Genomic DNA, 26777 nt, shown 5'->3' on the forward strand with positions numbered 1-26777 from the left:
TCTTTGAAGAGGCAGCACCTAAGGCAGTTTTTTTTTTTTTTTTTTCTTAGAGCAGCTCATACCTTAAACCATCCCCAGTGTGATTTTTAAAGTCCTTTTCAGAGCAAAGTAAGGAAAAACAATGTAAAATTATTGCTGAAAGAACTTGCTGTAAGCTGGTTATTATTTGTTCCTACAAAGAGACAAAGAGCACTTCTAGCCCGAGCTTTCAAGTTTAAGACAGACTAATTTTCCTTCTGAATTAACAGAGTATGAGCTTTGGTTGGTTTTTTTTTTTTTTTTTTTTTAAGCATATGTAAAACTTAAATCTAAGATAATAAAGATCTCAGCAGGAAAGTTTTCAGGAGTGAAAATTACAGAATCACAGAATCGCAGTGATTGCAAAGGATCTCAAGAGATGAGTCCAACCTCTTTGCTGAAGCAGATTTCCTACAATAGGTCGCACAGGTAACATCCAGATGGGTGTTGAGTATCTCTATAGAAGGAAATTCCACAACCTGTCTGGGCAACCTGTTCCAGTGCGTGAAGCAGAACACTGAAATATTGATTAATATTCAAAAATAACATTTTTTACGTATGATTCTTTTCTAACTGCTGTATTTCACTACTCATTTTGGTAAAATGCTTATTAGAAAGTATGTAGCATTAGAGGTTCTACATTTAGTCTTCCAGGTTCAATGAAAATCTAGTAAATGCTTAATGGGAAGAAAATTCTTCCCATTAATTCTTATCTTTGAAGCTGGTATTATTTTGAAATCATAGGAGTATTAGTTGATACCTTTAGAATTATTTAGAAGCAGAGTTAATCTTCCTCCATTTCCTGGATGCCTTTCTTCTTCCACCTCCAGCGCCAAAGCCATATGGAGCTAAAATAGAGCATTTATAATACTTAGAAAGATAAAATAAAATCCGTGCTCAAAAGCATTTTGTATTAATTTTAAACAAACGTGAAGTACTATCTCAGTTTTGACTTGCTCTACCAAGACCTTCCAAAGGAATAATCATCATCATAATCTTTGAGAAAATGCTTATCTCCTGACTCCTTTAGAAATTACTTTTTCTCTTGCATTCACAGTAATACCAGCACTTAACTCTTCAACGACACTGCATGTGTATGTCTGTGATTGGATTCTTTATCTTCAGTTTGCTTCTGTTATTAGTATGCAGTGTCCCTTGTCAACATTTTTTTTTTTTGCCTGTGACCCATTTTCAAGTCTAAAATGTTAAACTAAAATATGTTTAACAAAAAAAATAATTAAAAAAAATAGAGTAGCTTTCAGCCATGGCTGTAGAAGAGAAAAAAGGACCTTGTATTTGGCAGAAACCTTATGAGACTCATTACACTTAAGAATCACGTAAGATGCCAGATCGCTTTTATTTCCTCACATAATCTAGTAGGTCAAAACACAAAACTTGAATTAATTTTCTTTCATTTCATGCCACTTTAGGAATTAATCAAATGCATTGCATATGCCACTGGTTAATGATGCCCACCATGGCCCATATACACGTATATCTTTACTAAACCCTGGTAATTCTTGTAGACTTCAGACTTCAGCCAACTTAGGTCTCCCCATGTAATATATTAGTAATTTCTATTTTCTGAAGTGGTGGATTTTCACAATGATAGTTTTCAGCAGCAAAACATATGGTTTTGGTGAGGGAAGAATTCTGTGCTGATTATAAACAACACTGTTAAGTCGTGGCACAGAGAAGTTAATCACTTCAATGCTCTACTCTTTGCTGATAAATAAGAAGATATTGCAAGAAGCTGTGTTGTAAAAAGCATAAGTACTATGCTAGTTAAACTAAAACCTTTTAGAGCTAATTATATACAACTGTGCATACAATATGTAATATAAATTTCTATGCGTATGGTATTTAGCTAAGTTCAAAAATATTTTCTCTGCAGTAGTGAAAGCTGTGCTTACATGTACATACATCAATATGATTTTTTTTTCACTACAATTCCTGCTGCAGAGTAGAATTGAGAGAGTCCTATTGGAACATATTTTAAAATAATTCTAATTTTCAGTTCAAGCTAAATGTGATGGATGTGATCTCTTTGCTTTGAATGAATAGTTTATGATATGTAGCTAGTCTGCGATTTAGACAAATTGGTTCATCTGTTAAGTACTCGTAACTGAAGTTCAGAACTCTTCATCTATGCCCATTATGATTCACTGTGTAATTTTTTTTCTAATCTATTCAGCTGATGTCAAACATTAGTACACAAGTTGGTCTTAGAAGAAAGTACAACGTTATTTAATTTGATTTGCTTATTCTGTGAATTAACAAACTGAAGGTAGGATATTGTTTTCTCTGTATTTTTGCCAGATACATTTCACATTCCTTCGTGATGTGTTAGTAAAACTGCAGAATTCAGCAATTAAATGAATGCTGAAAAATCAAGAGAGTGAGTTATCCAGACAGCTTTTTATGTTATACAGCTTAATGCTTCAGATTAGATGACCTTCAAGAAGCACCATTGTGAAATTCTGTTAAATTTCTGGGTTACTCTTGATAAACCAGTCAAACGTATGAGGAATTACATTTTTCAGAAGTGTGCTGCTATGTCAGTTCATTTTTTGTGTGTGTATGTAGGTATCTGTTTCTCTAATGTCACTCCATCTTTGTTCATTTGGTCACCTTTTCTCATCCAGAAAAGTAGAAAAACACTCAGTCACATTCATTAGAAAAATAAAAGGGTGCAGAAAATGAGCAGATGTTAATTTTAGCTTGTGAAGGAATGTGTCTAAAGGTTTTGTTAATGGAGTTTAAGTTGTAAACATTTCAAAGAAGTACTCACGATCTTTCTTCCAGATTGTTCTATCCATACTTGCTTGGCATTTCTTCCATGTTTCTTTTCCTCCACCATTCCCTGGTACAAATAGGGATATTAAGTATTGTAAAGGATGAATGTGGATTCCTATTGAGTAAAGATAAGTAAAATGATATTGCGGTGTTCAATTACCAGAAAATGTGTGAAAGCCACCCTCAGAGTGTCTACTAATCCTCTTAGTCAGGCTTCGCATACATCAAAGGGGGCCTTAATATTTAATTATGCTCTAGGTGCTCTAAGTAGTGGTGCCACAAATCAATGTGTTTCTGGGAAACAGGCCAGCTCTTACAAAATTAAAAATGTACTTCATGGAAGCAGCTACCTATCAAACAGTCAGAAACACAGCAATTTCCAGTTCTCTAATGATAAGTTAACAAAATTAAAAATTCAGTGGTCCTCATTTTTCAAAGGCTTGAGAGTCTTTAATTCACATTCCAGTAGCAACTTACCCTCCTGGAGGGAGGAGGCATGTGTTGTTTTAATCCCCTTGATGAATTTTATCTGAGCTCTTCAGGTTCTATAATTTTCTAGTTAACTGACGCATGAAAAATACAGGTCAAAATGCTGACTTTTTTGTACATTACAAAGAAATGTTGGGGAGGAGGAGAAAAACATAGGCTGTTTACTTCAAAGTTTAGCTTTATCCATCTAAGATGGGAAATTATTTGTTTTTATGTAATATTAAAAAAATCTGGTCTGTAATGACTTGCAGCAAGTTAAAATATCAACAAGCACTGTGAGCGTGCTTTGTCATTCGCTGCAGTGTCCAGCTGGGGAGAATCAGTTACACTAACGAGAGTTAGAGCTTTTCCCCAGGAAGTTGAAGGCATTAGCAAAGGTTCCATGAGTAAAGCAAGTGTTAGTTTAAGACAAGAAGCTAACAATTGTGAAGCCTCTATAAGACACACCTTGTCTTTAAAGGATTGTTTAATTATTATGCAAATTGAAAATGTAATTACTGTTTGCATGCTACTTAAATGCAAATAGCTTTGTCATTTAGAGAAGGTAATCTCTTACCGTTCACATTATTACATTACTGGCATTTTTTCCATGATCTTGCAGGCTTGAGAGCTGCTGAGGGCTGGATGTTTTTAAAAATTGGAAAGGGATTCTAATACAGATTTGACGTAGTAATTTTAGGACTCATTATCTCTTATTTTTAAAATGGAACTTTGGAAAATTACTGGATTAATTTGTATTTCATGTGCACCTTCCCAATCCTTCCTCTGTCATTTACTGATGTAGGCAATTTATGTATGTTAGATGCAGTTTTTCTGTGTCTCAGCAACCTTTCTAATGTCTACATTAACATAATGACTTCCTGAAAACTTCTATATGGCTGTCAAACTTCCTTTTCTTTTTTCTGGTTCTCTTTCCAAGTGTATGGTAAATATGTTTCAATTTACATAGGACTCCATGACTTCATAGTAGTTCGTTTGGTAGAAATGGTAGATTTTCAGCATTTACCCATTGCATGTACTTGTGTCAATTACATTTGAACATGAGTATATGGACAGCAGCCTGAGATGTGAGAATTCTCAAGTCATTTTGCTGAAGGCAAACTTTATCAACTTTCAGATAACTATGACCCTCAGTTAGCTTGATCTGGCAATGTACAAGTGAAAAAACAGTACCTATTTAATCCTTACCCATCGTTTATTTATAAAAGCATGCTTAATTAGAGGAAGAATTTATAATCCTATCATCTTTGAGTAAATTTATTAAGATGTTTATAGTTATAGAGACATTGTTTATTAAAAATGCGTAAAAATTAGGTTTAATAAATTAACTTCAAGTTTTAATAAATATTTTAAAACACTAATTTCCATTTCTTGCAGATGCAATTTTTTCCATGTGACAACATGTGAAATGTTTTTTGGGAACATAAACTGTGGTGTATATGATTGATTAAATACTTTAGAATGCAAATGAATCATTTTCAATTAATTGCAGAAATAAAATGGATAAGACAAATTGAAGAGACAGACAGTATTACTTGAGTGAATGTGATGGTTTCCTATGCAAGCTTGGAACAGAATGACACTGCTGCGGTTGCTTAGAGGAGGATAAACAGGCTCTGGAGTTGGTACCACGTAGGGCAATTCACTTTCTGTGATAGTTCTTTAGTAATGGAGGTATAAGTAGAAAATGGTTTTAAAAGAAAAAAAGGCATGGTGTGCTTTTATCTCAGTTTCACAAAAATTAAGAGCTCATTAGTGACATATTAATTCTTACTATGCAGCAAAGAAATATGTGGGTGGACTGTAATGCAGCCTTACGTTGTCACTTGTTAAATTTTGGCATTGAAGGCAGAAAATACTGGCACAGTGGTTGGATTTTTGCCTCTGTGATTTTATATGTAATGCTATCCTGTGTTTTGTAGGATAGTAAAATTCAGAAAATCAAAGCCTGCTAATCTAGGTACTTCGCCATGCTTTTTTTTCTTTCTTTCTTTCTTTTTTTTCTGTTGCTTGCTCAATTTGAGTAAAGCATTCCAGTCCTGTTATTTCATCTAAGATGTTTTCTGTGTCTGTGACTATAATCCTCTTCATCCAATCCCACTGTGATATGTAGTATACCTCCTGAAAATAAATAATTGGAGAAGGAATATGATGTCTTTGTGGAAATTAATGGTACATGCTTATGAATCCAAGCATTGCAATTGCACTTTTGAATTCAGCTGTACATTAATCAAAAGCCGTGGAGTTTCATTCAGTGAGTCCGATGTTCCTGTTTTTGATGATGCACTCCCCTGAGAGCATCAATTAATTTATGTAAGCAAAGAAGCAGTCATAAAATTATCAGAAATTCTACCCTTTACCATCTGATCCTGATCTTTTTTCTTTCTTTGTGAGGTATGAACTGTAAAACCATTTCTCTTTAGGCCTTATTTTATCAATATTCTAAATTAATATGTTGCTATCTGTTGATGCCATCCTTTTTTCAAACAGTCTCATTCAGTCAAACATATAGATGATTGACCTTATTTAGGTCTGTGAACTACCATCTGAGGAGCTCCTGTCAGCTATTCATTGAATAGTGCTTGATAGGCATTTCTACTAGTTCATATTCATTAGAAGTGTGAGACTTTTTTTTTTTAAAAAAGTAACTACTTCATGTTTGTCTTCTTTGATGAATTATGTATGTAGGCACTAATCTTTTTTGATATTTAAAATATAAATTTGTCTGACATGTATGTAGCTAGTAGGGCTTTTTTTCTAAAAATTCAAGTTTTGGGTAGGTATCACCACAACATTCTATATTAATATGCCATTTTCATGTTTTTTTTCTTTTATGTAGCACTATAAATCTAAATATATTGTTTCTGTTCCTGCACAAGAACTTACCTATAACTGCAATGACTGCTGTGAGGATGACTACATCCCATTCAACCAATTGCAGCGCTCACGTAACTTCATCTTGTATGACAGTTTTATGGTGCTATCTAGTGTTTCAAATTAGTTCTATGGCTGTAACAGACTTACTCGTTTATTTAAATTTGTACAGCTTAAATAATTTTGTGCTGTCCGTCCACTTGTCACTTTAAATGCTCTTGGTCCAAGTCATAAACATGGATAAATGGTAGAGGAAACTTGCATTACTGTCCTTTTTTTTTTTTTTAATAGATACTGACTCCAACTTAATGTCATATTTCAGTGTCAACAACCTGCTATTTCTGAAGGCAGGTGTTTTAGTTTAATATGTGTTATTCCTTTTAAAAATACCTGTTTTAACTTGTCAGTTTAGCCTTTATGCTGGACAGTATTTTGAAAGCATTAATTTTGACAAGTTTTTGTTACATGAAAACAGTTTTAACATTATTTTTCCTCTATTAGCTAGAATTACAGAGTAATTTATTGAGTTGGAAGTTATACACACAGTTGAAAGCTGGGAACTTGTGCATGCACTACTTCTTAACGGTAGTGATAATCAGAAAATGTAAACTGAAGAGACACTTGGCATAATGGGTTGAAATGGCTGATGCTAATTTAACAGCTTAAATGTAAAAGTAATATTTGAAAATTAAAGTCTTGTTAAAATTTTGCATCTCTTATCTATCACCTTTTGTGTTCTAAATGAAGTATCTTTATACCTAGGTTATGAAAATGAAACAGTGATTGATAACTGGTGCTTACAACTAAAATGACTTGCATCTTTTTAACTCCCTTGTGTTACATAGTTCCAGCCATGCTTTACGCAGACTCCAGTTTTTGCATGTTAACTGACACCTGGTCAATGCGTATTTTAAATCATATGTATGTTAATCATGTCTCATTCAATGTTAGATAGCTAGATATATACATCTTTTCATAATTTTTTTCATTGTTCATTGGTATCTTTCTTTTCCTCTTTTCTCCTTATAGTTCAGTACAGTTTTAGGAGGTTTTCTGTCTGCTGAAATGTATTTGCAGATTATAACACAATCTCCTGCAGAATATAAATGAATGCATTTTATTTACTACACAAGTTATACATGTTTATGCATTAGGCAATGCACTTGTGTTTACTGAATCTGTACGCGTTTCTTAGGAATTAGTGATCTACATATCAAACAGATAAGGAATTAAACAATATATAAATCAGTTTGTCAGAAGTTCCTGGCTATTTCTGATGTCTGACAGGAAAATGCAGATGAAGCAAAGGTGTGAAATCCTCTATGCAGAAAAAACTGCATCCATTGAGATTCTTTGATGCTTGCTGAATGTCAGATGCCATTTTGTCAGAATATCTTACTCTTCTGCCATCTGCCATGCGGCAAGAAAATGTAATGGGATATCGGTGGGAAGGTTCAGCCTCTACTGCCATAACGTCAATGTCTGCTTCTGGCATTGCGGACCTACATAATAAAATAGGAGATGTTACATTTGGAGAAGTCCTTATAGAAACACAGAGCAGATATAGATTATAAAGTATCTAATTTCAACTCTATTTTGTTTTTAAACAGTTCAAGGAGAGAGAATTAAAAGGCCTGATTTTTCTTTCCCTCAGTTAACAATCATTACTAACAGCTTTTGAAATCATGGCCATTTCAGTGGTGACTTACTAATTAGAGTTCAGTATCACTGAATTTGGTTATATGTGAGAGAAGTCAATAGAACCAGAGAGTAGATTAAATGTCCAAAATACTTTAGGACAAACAAACAAGGAGCTCCTGGGCTGTTCACTTTATATGGGGTAAGATGTTTGAGTCAGTCATACTGTTTGCTGGCTGATCTCAGTGGGCATATTGTTCTTGTTAGCCCTCAACTGTTGAGCAAGGAGTTTGCACACAGTCTCTCCCATGTCTGTTTTGAGGCAGGCAATAACCAGTATTGTGATTGCGGAGCCTTGCTGTTGACCCTCAGACACTGAGCACAGGCTTTGGGTGAGATGGTCATACTGTAAGATTGGGCAGATGAATAAAGGGCAAGCACACTGTCACAATGTGCAAGTACATAAAGAGGTCAGTTCAGGTTCAGATCAGAATTCAGTCTAGCCTATTCTAAATACCACAGGGACTGAAAAACAGACATGAAATAAGAAAAGGGAAGCGTACATTTGAAACTTAATCCAGTATTCTCCTCATCTCTAGGTAGTCAGAGGAGGTTAATTAGTAATAGGAAGAAGCAGCAGCTCTATGTGTTGACAAGTTCTACTTTGAAATATTTCCCACAGGTAGGTGGAGATAATTTACCAGGAAATTATTTAACTGAAACCTATTGGCTTGTTTTAAACTTGTTTACTGAAATGGAAAAACTATGTGTTTTAGGAAGCATTCTTGCTTAAACAGATGATTTTACTGCAAAATTATTGGATGAAATTATGCATAGAGGTTAGTGTATTGCTCATTAAAATGTTGCATCTAGATTAAGGTAAAAGAGTAGTAAGTACTTCCCTGCTTTTCCTTCTCTGAGGGATTTCTGAATTCCAATGGCATACAAAAAAGATAGGTAGTTTATTCTTTTTTAACCTTTTAACCTCTTCTGTCTGACTATATACAAGGTCTTCTAAGCTGCCTTTAATCAGCTAGTGTAAACTGTTCATTCTCATGCTTCCAGCTGTATTTTTTTCATTGCTCTTACACACTGGTAGACAGGAAGGATGAATAACATGGTGAATGATTCTTTACCTCTTGCTACTTTTCTCAGCCTGATTCTGTTGTCTCTGAAGATTTTGCTCTCAATCACAGCTTAAAAGATTTCTTTTTAAAGACACCTGGCTTAGAAATAATGAAATGGTGATAGTGTGCTGGGGGCAGCATCACTTTACGATTTTGCCCTTAAAAGTATTTACTGTCGCTTTGGGATACGAAGGTTTAGAATAAGATGTTTCAATATGTTCTTGTTTTCTTTTACAAGTGTCTAGTATGATGGTTGGTAGGGGATGTCTCTCATCTTCACTCTGAAGCAAGTGAAATAAAGAATAGCCTTTAAAAGCTCCTCATCATACTTTTGCAGGGACAGTAGTTGTCTGATTTCAGGAAGAGTTGTACACTTCTGCCTGTTTTTCACTGGCAATTTTTAACACTTGTTTTCACGTTCATATACTATATATATGTATCTATATATGCATATACATACATATATATGTATATATATATATTCACATATATATATTCACATAGTGTGTGTGTATATAAACACTTTAAAATATCTGTTCAACTTGGTAACTTGTCATAGTTAAAAATGTCAATGTAAAAAAATGTCATAGGACCATAGAACAATTTGAGTTGGAAGGGACCTTAAAGAGCATCCCATTCCAACCTCCCTGCCATGGGCTGGGTTGCCAACCTCTAGATCAGATTGCCCAGGGCCCTATCCAGCCTGGCCATGAATACCTTCAGGAACAGGTTAACAGTACAGAAATGCTAATCATTACATTACAGAATTCTATCAGATTGTTATCAATCAGTGTTTGCAAATCATATGAAGTCCTTCCTGATGATTGTAAGCAACCTGTAGCATCAGCTTTCCTGATCTGGAATCCAAGTAAAATCTTTTACGTTGGATCTGGTTATTATTAAAATGCAGTATAGATGAAGTCTCTACATCTAGAGCTTGTAGTGAAGTACACAAAAAAAAACTTAATTCATTTTACAAGTGAGTCCAAACAAATATAGTGTAGCAGGAAGGGACTATTCAAATGCATGTTTAATATTTCTATTTTTAATTGCATATTAATTCAAACAAATGACAGTGATAAACAGGAACATATTTTGAGATATTTACAATCTGGTGGATGTAGTAAAATGAACTTTGTAATCACGTAGATCAGTAGGTTTTTAGTAGCAGCTCTTAGAAACCATAAATATCTTCGCTTTTAATACAGGGAGTTGATTTTAGCATGAATGTAGGTTTTCTCAATATAGAAATATGTAGGAAAATATTTTTCTGATTTTTACAGCTCAGTTCTTTGTTTGCAAACATCCTTATCAATTATTTCCTTAGAACGTTAGTACTGGATAAAATCTATTGTTGAAAACCATAGCTTTGTCATGCTTAAGGAGAGAAAAAAAGTAATGTGCTGAACAGAATTTGTTGGGAAGAATGTGGTGGAGGTATGTCTGCTTCCATTTTCCTGTTCACCATTCTAATACGTAATCAGGCAGCTTATTTTTTGTTTTAACTTGTGGGAGGAGAGGATTGGATTGAGTGATTGTTTGGTGGATCCTTTTATTAGCACTTCTGTTTTCTTAAACAAAACAGTCTCCAGGTCAGCAGCCAAGTTGGCTGGTGTCAGTTCAAATAATACAGTTTAAGCACTAAAGCATTTTACAACTCTATCAGATGTCTGTCCTTTAGGATTAGGAGAACAATATATATTGGATAGTTATGCCTCTGGGACACGATTTAGATACAGCAACATAGCACTGTTGCTGTAAATACTGATTTAAACTAACTTCACTTTAAAAAGCGAGATAATGTACTGAACTAAGCAACCAAACCTGTGAACTGCCATGCCAGAAGTTATCTTTATCAGTCATGTGTGATGTCCCATGGCTTTATTTAACCTTATCTTTCTTCAGTGTATCATCGTAAGTTTCTTAAAGCTGATAGAAAAAACTTTTGAGGCAACTCTTCATATTTACACACTTTTATGTGTGTCATGCATAATGAATCTCTACAAAGCAGTAATGAATATATAGAAAAAGATGAAGCAAAACTTTGTGTATTGAGAGAGGTTGAAGTTTCAACATGTTGGACATGTGATACATTGAATCTGTAAGGGAAGAAAGCTAGGTAAGTCTTCCAAAGACTTTCCTCAGGCAGAATATTTCGATGCTTTTAGAGGAGGTATTTTAAGTGCATATGTTTTTTTCTTTCCAATACTGGATATAAGAAAATGTGCATTCCAGGATTACTCAGTATGCCTGGAGTCAGATAAAGGGTATGTTTTTTGCCAAGGTTATCTGCTGTAGGATAGACTACAAGTATCACAACTATCAAAATCCTTTTTTTTTTTTTTTTTTTTAAGCAGTAAAAGCACTCATACCCATATACTTCACATTTTATGTATAAAACAAAGTGTTTTAAAAGCTTGTAGGAATCTTCTCTTATAAAATGTCCTACTAGCAAGGTGATTTCAGAACTAAGATATTGTGGCCAGCTCTTTGATAAATAACTGGACTCCAGCAAAAAATATATGTATATCTATCATCGTTGTGAAGTGCTTTCTTATGGTTTGCAGGTGAGAATAGGTTGAAGACTTTACCTGTGGGAAAATGAATGATTGTATGTATGCTATCTCAAATCTCATGAATCTGCTGCTAATAATAAGACCATAACCACCTGAGGAAAAATAGTGGTTTTAATGGCTAAAGCTGCATAATTGTATGTGGTATGTTGTGTGAGTAAGCTCAGAGATACAAAAAAATGATCATAGAAAGTTTGGGTTGGAGAGGACATTAAGAGCATCCAGTACCAATTCCCCTTGCGTGGGCATGGTTGCCAGCCACTGGATCAGGCTGCCCAGGGCTCATCCAACCAGGTCTTGTACACTTCCTGGTGTGGATCACTATTGGTTTTTGGGCAGCCTCACCACTTTCTGAGTAAAGAATTTCCTCCTAACGTCTAACCTAAATCTCCTCTCTCCTTTGAAACCATTCCCTCTTACCCTATCACTATTTTATCTTGTAAAAACTAAATCTGGTAGGATCTAGTCCAGTTTTAAGCGATGGTTGCATATTCTGTATTGTTTGTATAGCCTGTATTTTCCTTTGTTAATTTCCTGATTTTTTTTTTTAAGAAACATAACCATTATGCAGATGTTTGTTTTCTTGATATTAAGCATATGTGGTCCCTTGTTAATAGTGAAATTCTGTATGTTAATCGCTTAACATGAGGCTCAATTTTATTTAATTTGTATTTCTTTTTATAAGGTATCATGAGCATAGTTTCTAAAATTAATTCCCCTAATTGGCTTTCCCCTTGTGGAGAATATTTGTGCAGCCTTTTAAAATATACAGCCAGATGTGTTACACTGCCAAAGAGAAGGCACGAAACTGAGGGAAGTCAAGGAAGTAATGGAAAAGTCTGTTATTAAAACTGGAAACCCTGCTTTCCTTTTCCACTTGTTTCTCTTTTATATTCTTTATGGTTTATCTGAATTTCAAGTGTACTCTTTGCTACCTCGCTGTAAGCGTCATTAATCTGTTCAGTGACAGATTCTTCTTTCCAGGCCTTTGTACTACAAGGGGTCTGAACCTTTCATGACAGGTTATCTGTATGTAACCTTTGAATGTTTTAGATTTTTTTAATTGAAAAGTCGAGGGATAGGATTTATAGTATGCTATTACCATGGCTTTGAAAATGACTATGCTGCTAGAAATGCAGTGCGTTGTTGTGCTACAGGCTTTAGAGCTGTCTGAATTGCTCAGAGTCACTGAAAAGAGAATGTTCAGTTTAAATGGAATTTTTAATGTCTCTACTGTTTTGCTGTGCTATTACAAGGTGACAGGCTTAACTGTAACCTTGGCAACTTCATTTCAACTAGGTTTTGCCTCTTTTAAGATGAAATTTCTGCCTTTTAACACAGAGCATGCTCTCTCAGTTGTGTAAAGTAGCTGTTTCTGCTGTTTCTCTGTTGTGTCTGTGTAGCTTGCTCCAAAAATAATGCCTCTTATTTTTTTATGTGGAAATTAAAACAGATACGAAGAGCACAATGACACTATTTAAGAGAGCAAATTCTCAGCTACAAAACACTACTTCTCAGCATGGTCACCACCATTAGCTATGCATTTTTGCCAGCGATGAATAAGAGCCTGCATGCCACCCTTGTAAGAATCAGCACCAGCAGAGGTGACCACTGTCACTGTTGTCCCTGCTGAAACTCGCCACCCAGCACCCCGCTGTACTCACATCCACTGTTTGATCTCCATAAAAGTTCAGCAAAAATTGATGAATGTTAACAATTACCATTTATTTCTGCAAGGAGGAATTCTGTCACACAGCTTTGTTTCATCTACATTTCCGTGTCAGACACCATTTTGCCAAAGTGCCCCTCTGCTGTGTCTGTCACACAGCAACAAAATGTAATGGATTATTGGTGAGGAGGTTCTACCTCTGCTGCTGTACCACCAACATCCACCTCTGAGGTCATGGATTAACATAATAAAATAAGAGGCATTGCTTTCAGAGCAGCCCTCATATACGTGTGTTTTTGTATAATCTATTTGTGTAAAAAAAAGCCAACATTCATGTCAGTGCGCATGAATTCATGTCAGTGGACATGAAAATCTTGTTTTCTTGTAGCACAGGACTGTCTGTTTTTGTGGTTTGATTATAATTTTTATTTCTGGAGAACTGTCAGGAAAGAATTAGAGACTGGTGAAGGTATCCTGTCATTCAAAGTTGAAAGCTATGTGGAAAATATTTAGGGGAAATGCCTTGATTTACGTTATAGCAGATGATGTCTGTGCTGTAATGTTTTATTATTTTCAATGTTTCTGGTACATAATGTTGATCTCCTGCTTACTAGGATTGTTCTCGCCATTCTTGTGGGCATATCATAGATTTCAGTTATCTTGATTGTGAAGGCATTCACACAGATTAAATACAGCTGCTTTAGAAAAGGTGCATTTCACATGTAATGTGAAATGTGTGCATGGTCATTGCAGAATTAGCAAGTATTTGATGTTTTCAATTAAGGTATACATTTCAAACGTATTCCTTGTATATTTGACTCTGTGAAATTGTTGCAAATGCTTACGCATTCTTGGTGCTAAAACACAGATTTACACCTAAATCCTAGCTTTTCTTTTACAAGAAAATTATATATATTTATTAATAAACACTTTGTCAGATGAGTGAAATGATCCTAAAACTTCCTTTAAATGCAGATGTATGTGGAGTATAGGAGTGACTAACATGTGTACCAGAAGCACGAGATGCTGTGAAGATAAAAAAAAAAAAAAAAACAACCCAACAACTGAGACACAAAAGGAAGGCAGGATGAGAAATTTTAGGTAGAATAAAGCTAGTCTTTTTTGTTTCTCGAAGGTAAGTGTACTTGTCATCTGTCCTTCAGTACTTAAGTACTTTTATTTTCACTCTTTCATTAACCTTCCATTTTCTTTATCCTCAAGTGCTGCATTCTAGATCCCATTCAGTCTTTAAGCACACACACTTGCTGCTCCCTGTGTTGCTGCCTTCTAAATCTCACCTGATTCACAGTGAATAGAAGTGACGTGCATTTAAAACAGCATATGAAAAGTGAATTTTAAGTGAACATTCTACAGTGTTTCAGTTTTTATTACTTTAAGTGGGAAGCGTAGGCACCTCTAAGGAAGCCAGCATAGGAAGAAGTGTGTCAGAAATGCACACTGTATTTGAGAATAGGATGGTTTTTCAAATTTGCTTTGATCGTATTAATATGTGTTGTTGTAAGCAATTATGTTGCAAGGATCCAGCTGTCCAGAACTCTATAATGTTACATTTTTCATGAGGTTAATTAATCTAAAGTGATCTTAAAGATGCAGTATTATGCCAAATTATAGGAATTTAGTTTCCGTTGAATAGAGTATTCGATCTACTGTGATCTGCTCTCTATTGCCAGTGGCTCAATTTCTGTGATAGTTCATCTCATCTTTTAATACTGATACTTTCTGTGCCATTTTCGTTCTTTTATCTATAAGTGTAGAGATTTAACGTTCAGGCTGTGTTCTGAAGTAGCATGCTACTTGCTCCAGTATCCTAAAATGTACTCAGTGGACCATCCGTAATGCTATCTCTTTGATCTAAAAGCTCAGTTACTTGTCTGAAAAAGGAATTGGAGGGCAGATGAATCCATGTGAGAGATTTTGTTGTCTAGTTAGTAATTAATTTGCTAAGTTGCTAAATATTTTTGATCCTTAGAGTTTAGGATGTCTTGCGTCCTTTTTACCCTTTCCCATTCTCCCTTCTCTTTTCAGCCTTGTGATTTAAATATTGAGTATAGTTGTGTTTCGCTCAAGGAAGTATAGATGGAATTGAGGGATACAATAATTGGGTAATGTATGTCTGCTGTCTAAAACATTTTAGTATGCAGTACTTTCAGACATACCCTGGAGAAAGAAGTAAAGTTTTCAACACTAAATATTTTAAAGTCATAAGTTTATGTAGGCAACTCAATAAATGCATCAGTAATCTTTGTTTTCCAACCTCTTTTGAAAAACTCGTCCTTGATATATCAGTCACTTTGAGAAGATGGGAATAAGAACTTCAGTCCTTTAAAGTAGCTGTAGAACTGAGGAAAACTTCACCCATGTTTGAAGTCTCAGAAATACTTGGGCTAAAACAAAAATTTTAACATTTAATGCTATGTATCTTCAGCTGAATTATAAGATAAAACTAAGGTGGTTTATATATCCTGAAAGTTTTCTGAGTTTGGTGGAAAAAAACAGTGTTAGAATGTATTAAAAGTAGAAAGAAAGCAACCTTGTTATTGTAACAAATTATTTTTTAACTATAAGAACTTACATGTGTCAGGCAAACAATAGATATTCCATTTGTGAAAGCCACAAAGGTGTGATACCCACACTTCAGAATATAAGCTGCTTCTCATTTAGTCTCAAGTTGGTTCTCATATACAGTAATCTTTCTTCAACACTCAAACCTTTTACCTTGCACGTTTTTTTTACCGTGCAAACTGCAGGCAGTAATTATCTGTAATAGAACCTGTTATCAGCTGAAGAGAATTCCAATTCTGACAGCAGCTGCATATTTTGCATATAGATGGACACTTGTTCCTCAGACAGAGCTGTCTGGAGGCTGGGGTTTTTGTCTTTCTTAATCTTAAATACCTATACAGATAAATACTGCAGTGTTTGTCAGCAAAAGTTCTTCACTGAGAAAATGAATTTGAAGTAATCTTCCAATACTCCTTCTTCTAAGACTAGAGATTAGATGATGCAAACTCAAGTAAAACCTTGAATTCACATAGATAAGTGAGAGTAATGTGTATTACAGGAGTATTGGACGTGCACATTACATAAAACTATGTATATATATATATATATATATATATATATAAAGAGAAAAGGAAATATAAGGAATTTTTTTTACAGAGATGTAGCACTCTTGAGAACTAATCAATGAATCTACTTTACAGGTATGTTATTCTAAGAATATGTATACCTAAGTCATTTTTCATTATTTGCTTTTCTGTTTTACTTGCGTATAACTGAAAATGAGAGGTAAGAAAATGGCTTTCTGTGAAGACTTTGGCTGTGTTCGCGTGTTATTTTACAATATTGATGTCCTTCACAGATAGCTTATTGCTTTTAAATCCTTAATTTTAAAATGTTTTTCTTTCAGGTAGAGATAACAGATATTGAAAGTGAGGAAAAAAGGTGTGAATTGTTCCTGAGACTTCTGGAATCTAGTCACAAACCATCTGAGTTTCAGCACTTGGTTTTACTCCTTCAAGCTTGGCCACCTGTGGAAATGAACAGCAGGTGAGCATTTCTTCAAACTATAGAAACCCTAAATTTTGTTGCTTGGTAATACCAAGTATCTTTCAGTCAGTGAGTTAAAAAATGGTTAAGAGGAGTATGACCCTTTGATTTTTGGGAAAAATTGGTTGTTTATTTAAAGTGGACTTGAATTGGTTTCTAGTGGAAGGTGTCTAGTGTGCATTATAGTGGAAAGAGAATAATTCTATTGCCTCAACTATTGCCCTGGAGATTTTTTCAAGTACTTGAACTTAGATTTGCATATTTTACTTTTGGCAATACATAGAAAATCCATAAAAAGAACAGGAAGTTCAGAATTTTTCTTCTACTCAAAGTTATGGTCTTCAGAAAAGTTATGAAAGCTAATGTTCAGATGTGACAGGCTGTAGAACATCTATGAGGATAATGATACCAAGCAGTGGTATCATATCTCTTTTCTTTATTTGTTATCTGTTACTTTTTTTGTCTCCGAAAAAATATCCGTAAGTAAAGAATTTATCCTAGGGCAGACATAGGTGGAAGATACTGACCCACCAGTTCAAATTATGATTATTTGAAATTTCAGCACTGAACAAAATGGGTACTTATTAAAATAGTTCGTTTAAAACATCTAAGCTGTAATTTTTTGCTCCTCTTTTTTATAACCAATGCTGACTTCTAAGATACAAGGATTTGTACAATCCTATGTTAAAATGTAGAGGCAACAGTCACATATGTCCTTCAAGGAGAGCAGTAACACTAGTACTCTTTCTGTCTAGTCAACATGATATGCCATGTTTCATCTGGCCATAGTTAGGCTAGAGGCATTAAATGATGCTTCCTTTGGATAACTTTGGGGCATCAGTTGCATCCTGTTTCAGTGTGGGCACCACACTCCTCGAAGCTTTTATATACATTGATTTGTCAGAAATGTTCAGACTTAGCTGTTTATGAATGATAATTCTTTTGTGTACTTGGAGAGAACTAGTCCATTAGAAACTAATCTGGAAAGGTTACTCACCTTCAAGCCTGCATTTTGTTTGCAATTTCTGGATGATAGTTTTGATGAATCATTTATGACATTTTCATAAGCTAAAACTTTCCTTCATTGCATTAAAAAATTATTAGGACTACTGTATATCTGTCACAAATTCATATCCCAACTTTCCTTCTTAGTTTTATTTTAATTGCAATTGAAAAATTTGATGCCTCCCAGTATCTGGATCAGCCAAACTTTGTTCAGTAGTGAACAGAAAGATTAGAGAGAACTTTTATAAATAGATGTTTTTGCCTACTGTTGTGTAGCAGAAGAAATTAAGAATTATTTACTTTTATCTCCCAGTTGGTGTACTGTTCCTTCAGGCTCTCTTCGTCAAGTGAAGAAGAGATAACAGACTAATGATTAAATATTGTTTGCATTCACAGCAAACAGCGGATTAAGTTTTAGAGGTGAGATGCATCTTAGTTCCAAGATCTGTGAAGGCTGAACATTGGTACAAAATACTAAGAACAACTGTATTATAAAGTATTTAGGGTTTTAAGTAGTAAGTATAGCTCTACGTTTAGTCACAGTTTTCACATAAAGAAATCAGTGTAGCTCAGATAAGGTACGAGAGGAAAAATAAGCTCATTAACTAATATGTGTGATTCTGTGATTGTCATGCTGTTGACAACAGTTGAGATCACAAGGGATCCCTGAAAATTCTTCCTTCCTTCCTCTGCTCAAAGCAGGGTCAGCTACAGCAGGCTGCCTAAGGCCACTGCTTTGTTGGAGTCTTGAAAATCTCTAACATGAACTTCACAAGAGTGCATTCTATTCCACTGCCATCCTGACCTTCCAGTAAGAAGTCTGAGCACTGAACACAGTACTAATCTCTGGGGTGCACTGCTGATCACTGGTCTCCAAAAAGGACTTGTGCCAGTGTTAACAACCAGGTTTTGAGTCTGCTTCACTGTCTGCTTATGTAGCCCATGCTTCATCAGTTTGCCTTTGAAGATATGGGAGACAGTATTGAAACCCTGATAAATGCAGGTGTGTAATGTCAGCTCTCATCCACCAAACCAGTCATTTAATTGTAGAAGACTATCAGGTTGTTCAGGCACGATTGCCCCTTTTTAAGTTAATGCTGACTAAGCTCAGTCATCCTTGTGTCCTTCGTATGATTGGAAATGCTTCTAGGAGGACATACTTCATCTCCTTCCCAGGTACAGTGCAAGACTGATCAGCCTGTCTCTGCATTTTTAAGGTACAAGCTGCAAAGCTGCGATTAGATTTCCATCTTTTTTTTTACCTTTGACATAATTTATTATCACTAAAACTTCAGTGTCTTAATGGCTTTAACTTTGCCAGGAGGCACTGGAAACCCTTCAGGAGAAGTTGTGCCCTTCTCTTTCACTAGTAGTAGCCACCAGTAGTAGCATAGTAGCCACTTAGTGAAGAATCGTTGACTCATGGTTCCATAATGTGATTTAAGTGCTGAAATTACAAGTTTTCCTGACTTCAGCACTAAATTCATGTTCGTTAATTCACAGGAAAGGAAGACTAGCTCTGATTTTCCAGATTTCCTTGAGTTTGCCTGAAACTCCAGACTACCAAAAATTAAAACAAATTTGATTGAGAAGCAGTTATGTTAATACTATGGGAAACAAGTTTGTTCTGTTGTTTTTTTTTTCTCCTTTGTTTGTTTTTTCAAGTTGGTTTGTGCAGAGTGTGCCTACCGCTGTTTCATTATTTTGTTCTTTCTGCTTGCTTGAGAGATGAGAAGGACCTTGCAATCTGTTCTCTTCATTGCCTTACCTGTGTTTTGCTTGGGAAGAAGACAATTGAGGCTGCGTGTTTAAAAAGCGACTGATTTAGTTCTCTTGCCCCATTTCAGTGTTGTTCTTTTCTTAGTAGGAATGTTGCATCTCTAGTTTCTTTATTCTTTATTTTATTGTTTTCTGATAATTCTATGATTGTTTAGTTTTCTCTCTCCTGCTTGGACTTGTCCCAGTAGAAAAAAAAATGCATTAAAGGTGGAACATTTTGCTCTCCCACGGGGTCTCTCTGTTCTTATATTCTCATTGCTTTCCTCTTATAATCACTTTTGTTTCTACCAATAACACTGTGCGCTTTATAAATCCTGTATCAGAAGGAATATGTACTGTGACTTGAAAGTCCTTCTTTCTAGCTCAGTACTAGTACTTTAGAAAGAACATTAATGATGTTTTAATAGCAGTCAGCATAATCATAGCTGTAAGTATCTTGAGTCCCAGAGAGATCATGGATGCCCCATCCCTGGAGGCATGCAAGGCCAGGCTGGATGTGGCTCTGGGCTGCCTGGTCTGGTGGTTGGCAACCCTGCACATAGCAGGGGAGTTGAAACTCAATGATCATTGTGGTCCTTTTCAACCCAGGTCATTCTATGAGTCTATGATCTTTTTTCCTCCACTTTGTTCTATAGGCTTAGTTAGGTATGTTTTGGAATTTTTTTTGTTTGGGTGTGTGTATTTATCGTGTTTAATGAATAATTGTTAAATGTGTTAGAAGGATTTAACCTAAATTTAAATTTAAGCTGCAAAATATAATATTTTGAGTATGAAATGTGGTTTTTTTTTTTCTACAGTAATAATATATTTGGTATGCAGAAACATTATTGGACTGATCTTTGTCTTTTGTAATTGGTGTGCTGTCATCAAAATGAACTTGAGAGAACTCAAAACCTTAGCAGTTAATAATGCTTCAGAAATGATGTTCTATTCCCATTCTTCCTATCAGTCCTACCGCTTCAAGTTTGATTGGTTTAGAAATCAGACACAACTCTCTTAAGTGTCCTTCAGTATGAGAGAGTAATCATTTTATAAGCTCTTGTCAAATAGACAGATTTTTGTAACTGCCTCTTGTTATACACTGCTGTGAATAATTTACATTTCATTTTAATTATTTTGAATTTTATTAATTCTAATTGTGTTTCTTCAAAAAGGAATAACTCATGCCAGCTGAGAATCAGAGGCTGCGCTGTAGTTATGAGGCCCACCAGGGATCAAAATACAAAACAAGCAAAACAAAACAATAACGATAGCAACAACAAAACCATTGCAACTTTCTGCCTTCTTTATCTGAACCTTCTATCACTCTGTTGTCAGTGACAATCATTATCATGTGCTTATGACAGCATCTTTGGCAAGGCTGCCAGCAATCTCTGCTCTTCTCTGGTGTCTTTTCATCATGCATTACTCGTACTTCTCTCTTTTGTCTCTATTGAATATTTCATGTCAATAGCATTCAAGTGTCTTTACCAGCATAGATTTTATTTTATTCTTTTAATGTTTCTGCATCTGTGTTTCTGAAAAACCAACTTCGGTTGCTCAGTTGGAGTAAAACCGGATCTTTTAAATGAGTGAATGGGTTTTTCAGCAATCCCATTTTTTTAAATCAAGTTGTATTAAGAAACTGTTAAGCAGAGAAGTAAAAGCAGTTATGCCAATTGTTTAGCCCTGTGTATTAGAATCTTTTTTTGGTCTTACTTGTTTTTTTTTTTTCTGCATCAGAAGAACACTGTTGCCAACTGATTGTTTATTGTAGATGTAATGATATGTGTGTGAACTGGGCTATTTTAAGTCTGAGTCATCAGAATTCTTAAAATTTTGGCTTTCAGCTAATGGGAAATATTTTATAATTGAATATAAAATTGAGAAATAAAACTTAAGTTTTATGGAAGCTCAGAAGGACAGAGAAGTAAAAAAAAAAAACAAAAAAAAAAACCCTGAAGTTTGGATGTTTTTAGTAGCATTTTCACTTCTTCTAAAGAAGATGTCTTCTCTAAGAAAGATCAGTCTGTCACTGTGACAAAGGAATACTCTTCATCTACGTATATAGATCTTGTATAGTTCTTGTCATATCATATTGTGCCATATTGACTGAGGAACCAGTGGAGATGCTCAGTTGTTCAGTCAGCACTTTTAAAAATATTGATATTTGCACTCATGTTATGCATACATGCTTTACTGCCACAGCGTCTCATATTCAGAAGTGATTTTAAGCACTTCATAGAGTCTTGGGGAAAAAAAAAAAAAAAAGAAAAAAAGAAAACTTACCAGTAATTGAAGCTCTGCCTGGGTCTTTGGAATGCCTACATTCAAAAAGCATTTTTTATATTTGTTTTAAATATTAATAAGAAGACCTGATTTTAGGGGGATCAGAGGCTGAGTGCACTTTTTTTTTTTTCTTTATTTTTTTTTAACTTAATGGAAAATTTTCCTCTAAAGACATTTTTACAAAAAAAAAAAAAAAAAAAAAAAAAGGCACTCATTTCAAGTTTGTGAAATAAATCTTACCATGGAAATAGTAGTTAGCTGTTTTGTTTTTTTTTTTAACTATAGTTGAACAAAGGTAATGCTCAGAAAAGAAAACTGAATTCTACTTCTGAGTCAGATTTTTGTTGACTATCTTTCTTTTATGTAGAAATGGCAGATAATGTGTGTTTATTAGTATTCAAAATAATTGTAAGAAAAAAATAATTTTTTCAGAAAGTATACTTATTTGTCAGCTTTTATATTTGTATAAATTTTGTATAAATATATATTTATGTCTGATGCTTGACTCAGGCTTGTCATACACAGGTTTATTTATGGGAGATGCATCTTTCTTGTTATTTCTAACTTTTCTGAGTGTTCTGTTTCTTTCTAACTATTTCTAACTGTGCTTTCAAGTATGATTTCTGTTTTCTGTTTCTAATGGAAAATTCTTTCTTAATGTACTCTGGAGGCAGCAGCTATAAAAATGGAAATTCATGATGACTCTCCATGCCTTTAAGCAAGAGATGGATCACATAGCAATAGCTATTAATTTAGCCGGTAGCAAAGATGGAGATGTGCTTTTTTTCTTCTCCTGACCTTATTGGGGGTTCATAGATCAAGTGCATCATGTTCTGCTTGTCAAATAAGTTGGCTTCTTTGAGTTCAACCCTTCATGTTGGAAGGGAGAAGAGCTATGCTGCTTCCAGCCAGACTCATGGCAGCAGTTTGTTCAGTGACTGTGACTGATGGAAAAGCTCAATTAAGTTGTCAAAAAGAATGAAAATAATGACTTCCATTTAGTTTGCATTCAACGTTAACCGCTTCTAGAATCTCTGTCTGGGTCTTGTGTTAGAATATAATGACAGCTGCATGTGGATGTTTTTTTCTTAAAATATCTATGAAATAGTAGATATCGGCAGCTATGCTCTCCCGGATTGTCAGACCTATTCCTTGTTACGTGTCAGCAACCAATTTGTTTGACTCAATTTGCTGTTATATCTATTATGTTGCTTTCAACAATTGCTGCTAAATAATACCATTGAAAAGGAGCACTTTCAAAGCACTTCACTGCTCCTTCCCACTTGTGCTGGACAAGTATCTTAATTTACTGTAAGACTAAGCTGCCAGATTTGTTCCTTCTATGATTTTTTTTCCCTCTTCAAAACAAAAATTAAAAAATAATCTCAATTCCTTACTTAAATGATTAATGACCAGAAATTGACGGGTGATTTTTAAGCCACTTTTTGTGCCTTCCAAATTTCACTCACAAATGAATGTAGTGGCTGTGTTAATGTGGCTTTATTCTTGATCTACACTGCTCTGCATGGATTTAGTCTGTATTAGAGGTGCACTGAAATGGATTAACAAAATTAATTCGTGTTAGCAAAATGGCAATGTGGGTGCATTCCTTCATGTTCTCGTTTAAAAGCTTTGGTCTGCTACTCTTTTCTGTCAGTAGATCCAGTCCTAGCAGGTACACCTGTCACTGCCAAAAGTAGCCAGACATCTCTGTGACCTAGCAAATAGCAGCTGTACGCCAAGAAATGCTCTGGCAATTAAACTTATAGTAAATGTTGCTTCTGCCAGCGTGCATGATAAAATTTAGATATGTCTAATTTCTGCCTTTGGTTTAAGGCTGACTCTGTTACAATGATACTGAATGAATTTGTGATTGGTTTTGGGTCCCTCAGTAGGATATTAAAAAAGAATATTGAGTTGCTTGAGCATGTGCAAAGAGCAGTGAAGCAGTGTTTGCTCTGGAGAAGAAGAGGCTAAGGAGGATTGCAGCAAAGAGGGTGTTGATCTCATTTCTCATGTAACAGATAATAGGAAATGTTTTCCAGTTGTTCCAGGGGAGGTTTCGATTGGAAATGAGGAAGAATTTCTCACAGACATGGTTACCAAGTGTTGGAACAAGCTACCCAAGTGTCCCCATCCCTAGAGGTATTAAGAAGATCTGTGGATGTGACACTCAGGGACATGGTTCAGTTGAGAGACTCTGTAGGTCAGGCTGATGGTTGAAGTTGCTGATTTTGAAAGGCTTTGTGTGCATCTGTGTAAGTATATATATTTGTATATACATATTAAAAATCTGTTTGTGTTTTGTGGGCAGATCGTGTGCAGAGGATAATCCGTGGGTGAAACTGGTTATTGTTATGCTGCAGAGATACCCACCTGAGGAAAAGGACAGTATGGGAAATGAAATTTTGAAAATCTGCCGTTCTTTGTATGACACTAAGTACAAGCTTCCTGTTGAGGTAAGTTTTAATGCGAAGTATCCTGGATATGAGTCCTGTTTTGAGGTCCCAAGCGCCAAAATGATCCATACTGGATCAAGTCCAGTGGAGAGCTAGTAACATGATTAGGTGGTTCATATACATACATGCAGTGAGGCTGAGAGAATTGGAATCATTAAGAAGACATGACTGAGGGAGATAATATTGCTGTTTTTTAAATACATGGAAGAGGGAATATGTACAGGAGGCAGAAGACCTCTTATTAGGGGTGCTCAGAGACTGAAGAAAATGCAACAGAGACAATTTACATTAAAAATTCTGATTACATGCTAAGAAAAAGTTTTTCTTCATTGAAGTGGTGAAACACTGGAATATGTGCTTGCCTAGTGGAGATGTGGGCTGTATGTTGTTGAAAATAATCAGAACTTGAATCACATCTTGGGCAGTTTTTTGAGACTGACTGATGTAAGCACGAGTTAAGTTATGTGACCATTAGAGGTCTAATAGAATCACAGGCTGTCAGGAATTGGAAGGGACATCGAAAGATCATCTAGTCCAGTCGCCCTGCTGCAGCAGGAGCACCTAGATTAGGTCACCCAGGAATGCACGTATTCTTTCATGTATTACTGTCAGTGTGGCAAAAGCTGTTAAAGTGTCAGTAATTTTCTCTCATAACTGTATAAAAGTTGAGTGAGAAATCCTTGAAAATGTGTTGGTGATAAAAATTTATGTTCCAGCAATTACTTTTGATAATATTCTGTCTTCCTTAACTGCGTATGCATACTTCAAGACAAGAATCTCTGAAGGATAAAATTATTGAAGTGTTTGTACATAAACAATGTATATTAACGAAAATGTGTTTGAGAAATGCTTAATAAACTTCATACAGCTTTAGAGTAGTCCTGTGAATATTTTACTAGGTTGATTAATCCCTTGTAATTATCTTCACACAATCATAGCCTTTGTGATAAAAAAAAAAAAAAAAAAAAAAAAAAGAAGCTGATGTTAAGATGGTAAGAGAACAGACTGGTTGGGTTTTTTTGTTTTCTTGTTTGTTTGTTTGTTTTTGAATAGTCAGACTGATTGCAGTTAAGTTCAGAGTCTTGTAAAACACAACTCCTCAAACTATCACTAAACTGAAACAATGCATCTAATTCACTCATTCCAAATACAAATTCTGGTGTAAGGATGGTTTCTGTATCCTTGGGACTGGCATAAGTGCATGTAGCTGTTGCTTAGGTGGTGCTGAGTGGTTCATCATGGCTCATAAACTCATTATCTTTTGCATGAAAGTCAGACCTTGCTGAAGTTGAATTTTCTAACTCACTTTATCAAATCAGTAATGCTGATCTCAGTGAGGGCTATTATCTTACAGCAGTCAGTTTACCAAGAATGAAATGTGATTTCTGAAGTGAGTTTTTCCTTGAATTCTGTAACTAGTCCATTATTTATTTATTCACTGTTTCAATGTTATTTGGCTTTAGTTGGAGATGCCTCGTCTTTTAAAGGTGCTGGATATTGAAGAACCCTCCATATGGGTGTAAATATACAGATATGGTGTGAATTTCATTACTAGTAAAACTCATCTCATGTTTGTTTGAGAATCAATTTTCCAAACCTTTTCTATGAATACTAGAATGTTGTATGGCAAAAGGAGTTGCACTGTAATGTTGAATTGTGTAGTTATCTACAAATGCAAGTTACGGTGTTTTAACTGGTTAAACCTCTGATGAAGAGAAGAAACCTAGAATGATAGAACTCGAAAAATGGAGAGATCATTTTATCAACATGGATAACATTTCCATTCTGAAGACCAAATGTTGTGTTGGAAAAAAAGGTTTAAGTCATAGTCTAGAAGTTAGAAAAAAAATTTTTTTAGATGCAAATTTAATCAGAAAGTGTTCTTTTTTCCTTTATTCTTCCTCCTGCTGGTCTTTTTAGCTTTTTTTTTTTAACAGCCAAATTCTTTTTAATGTCTTCTAGGGAATTGCATAGTTTTAATCTTTGTGTATGTGGGCTTTTTGTTTTGGTTGGTTTCATTTGCATTATTCAGTGGATACTTCATTACTTTTCACTGAAGTAAGCATTGTTTCACTTGCTTGAAATGCACATTTGAACTACCTGACTTCTCCTGTGTTTCCCAGTTAATTTCTTTAGAAAAGGGCAAGTCTTCTTACACTGAGTGTTAGAACTTGACTCTCTGAATATCTCATATCATGAATATGTTTTTCTATCAAGGTTTAGGTCATGTTCAGGTTACCTGACACATGACCACTTAAATGGGAGAATGCATCTAATCTCTTCGTAGTCTGCTGAGGTTCTAGTGGCCATAAAGTGCTTATCTCTTAGAATAACATTTTTTCTGTTAGCTGATTATTCCTGCTTTTTATATATGAATTTACTTTGTATGTTTTTCTTCACTCACAGTTGATTCTGATCTTTTTTTTTCTTTAGGTTTTTGAATTTCATGAAATCATAGAATCATTTGACTTGAAAGGGACCTTTAAAGGTCATATAATCCAACTCCCATGCA

At 35.0% G+C, this 26777-nt stretch overlaps 1 protein-coding gene across 2 annotated transcripts in view; it reads left to right on the top strand.

The window, feature by feature from the left end:
* The window catches only part of NBAS (NBAS subunit of NRZ tethering complex), a 168376-nt gene that overhangs the window by 125134 nt on the left and 16465 nt on the right, over positions 1–26777 (top strand). For both annotated transcript variants that reach the window (XM_042884755.1, XM_042884765.1), the window contains 2 exons: positions 16615–16754; positions 24121–24265. In XM_042884755.1, coding sequence (XP_042740689.1) covers positions 16615–16754; positions 24121–24265 — 285 coding nt within the window. The remainder of the gene's footprint in view (positions 1–16614; positions 16755–24120; positions 24266–26777) is intronic.

The sequence above is a fragment of the Lagopus leucura genome, unplaced genomic scaffold (genome assembly GCF_019238085.1).
Source record: "Lagopus leucura isolate 7727_CA_CO unplaced genomic scaffold, USGS_WTPT01 Super-Scaffold_73, whole genome shotgun sequence".
Lineage (NCBI taxonomy): Eukaryota > Metazoa > Chordata > Aves > Galliformes > Phasianidae > Lagopus > Lagopus leucura.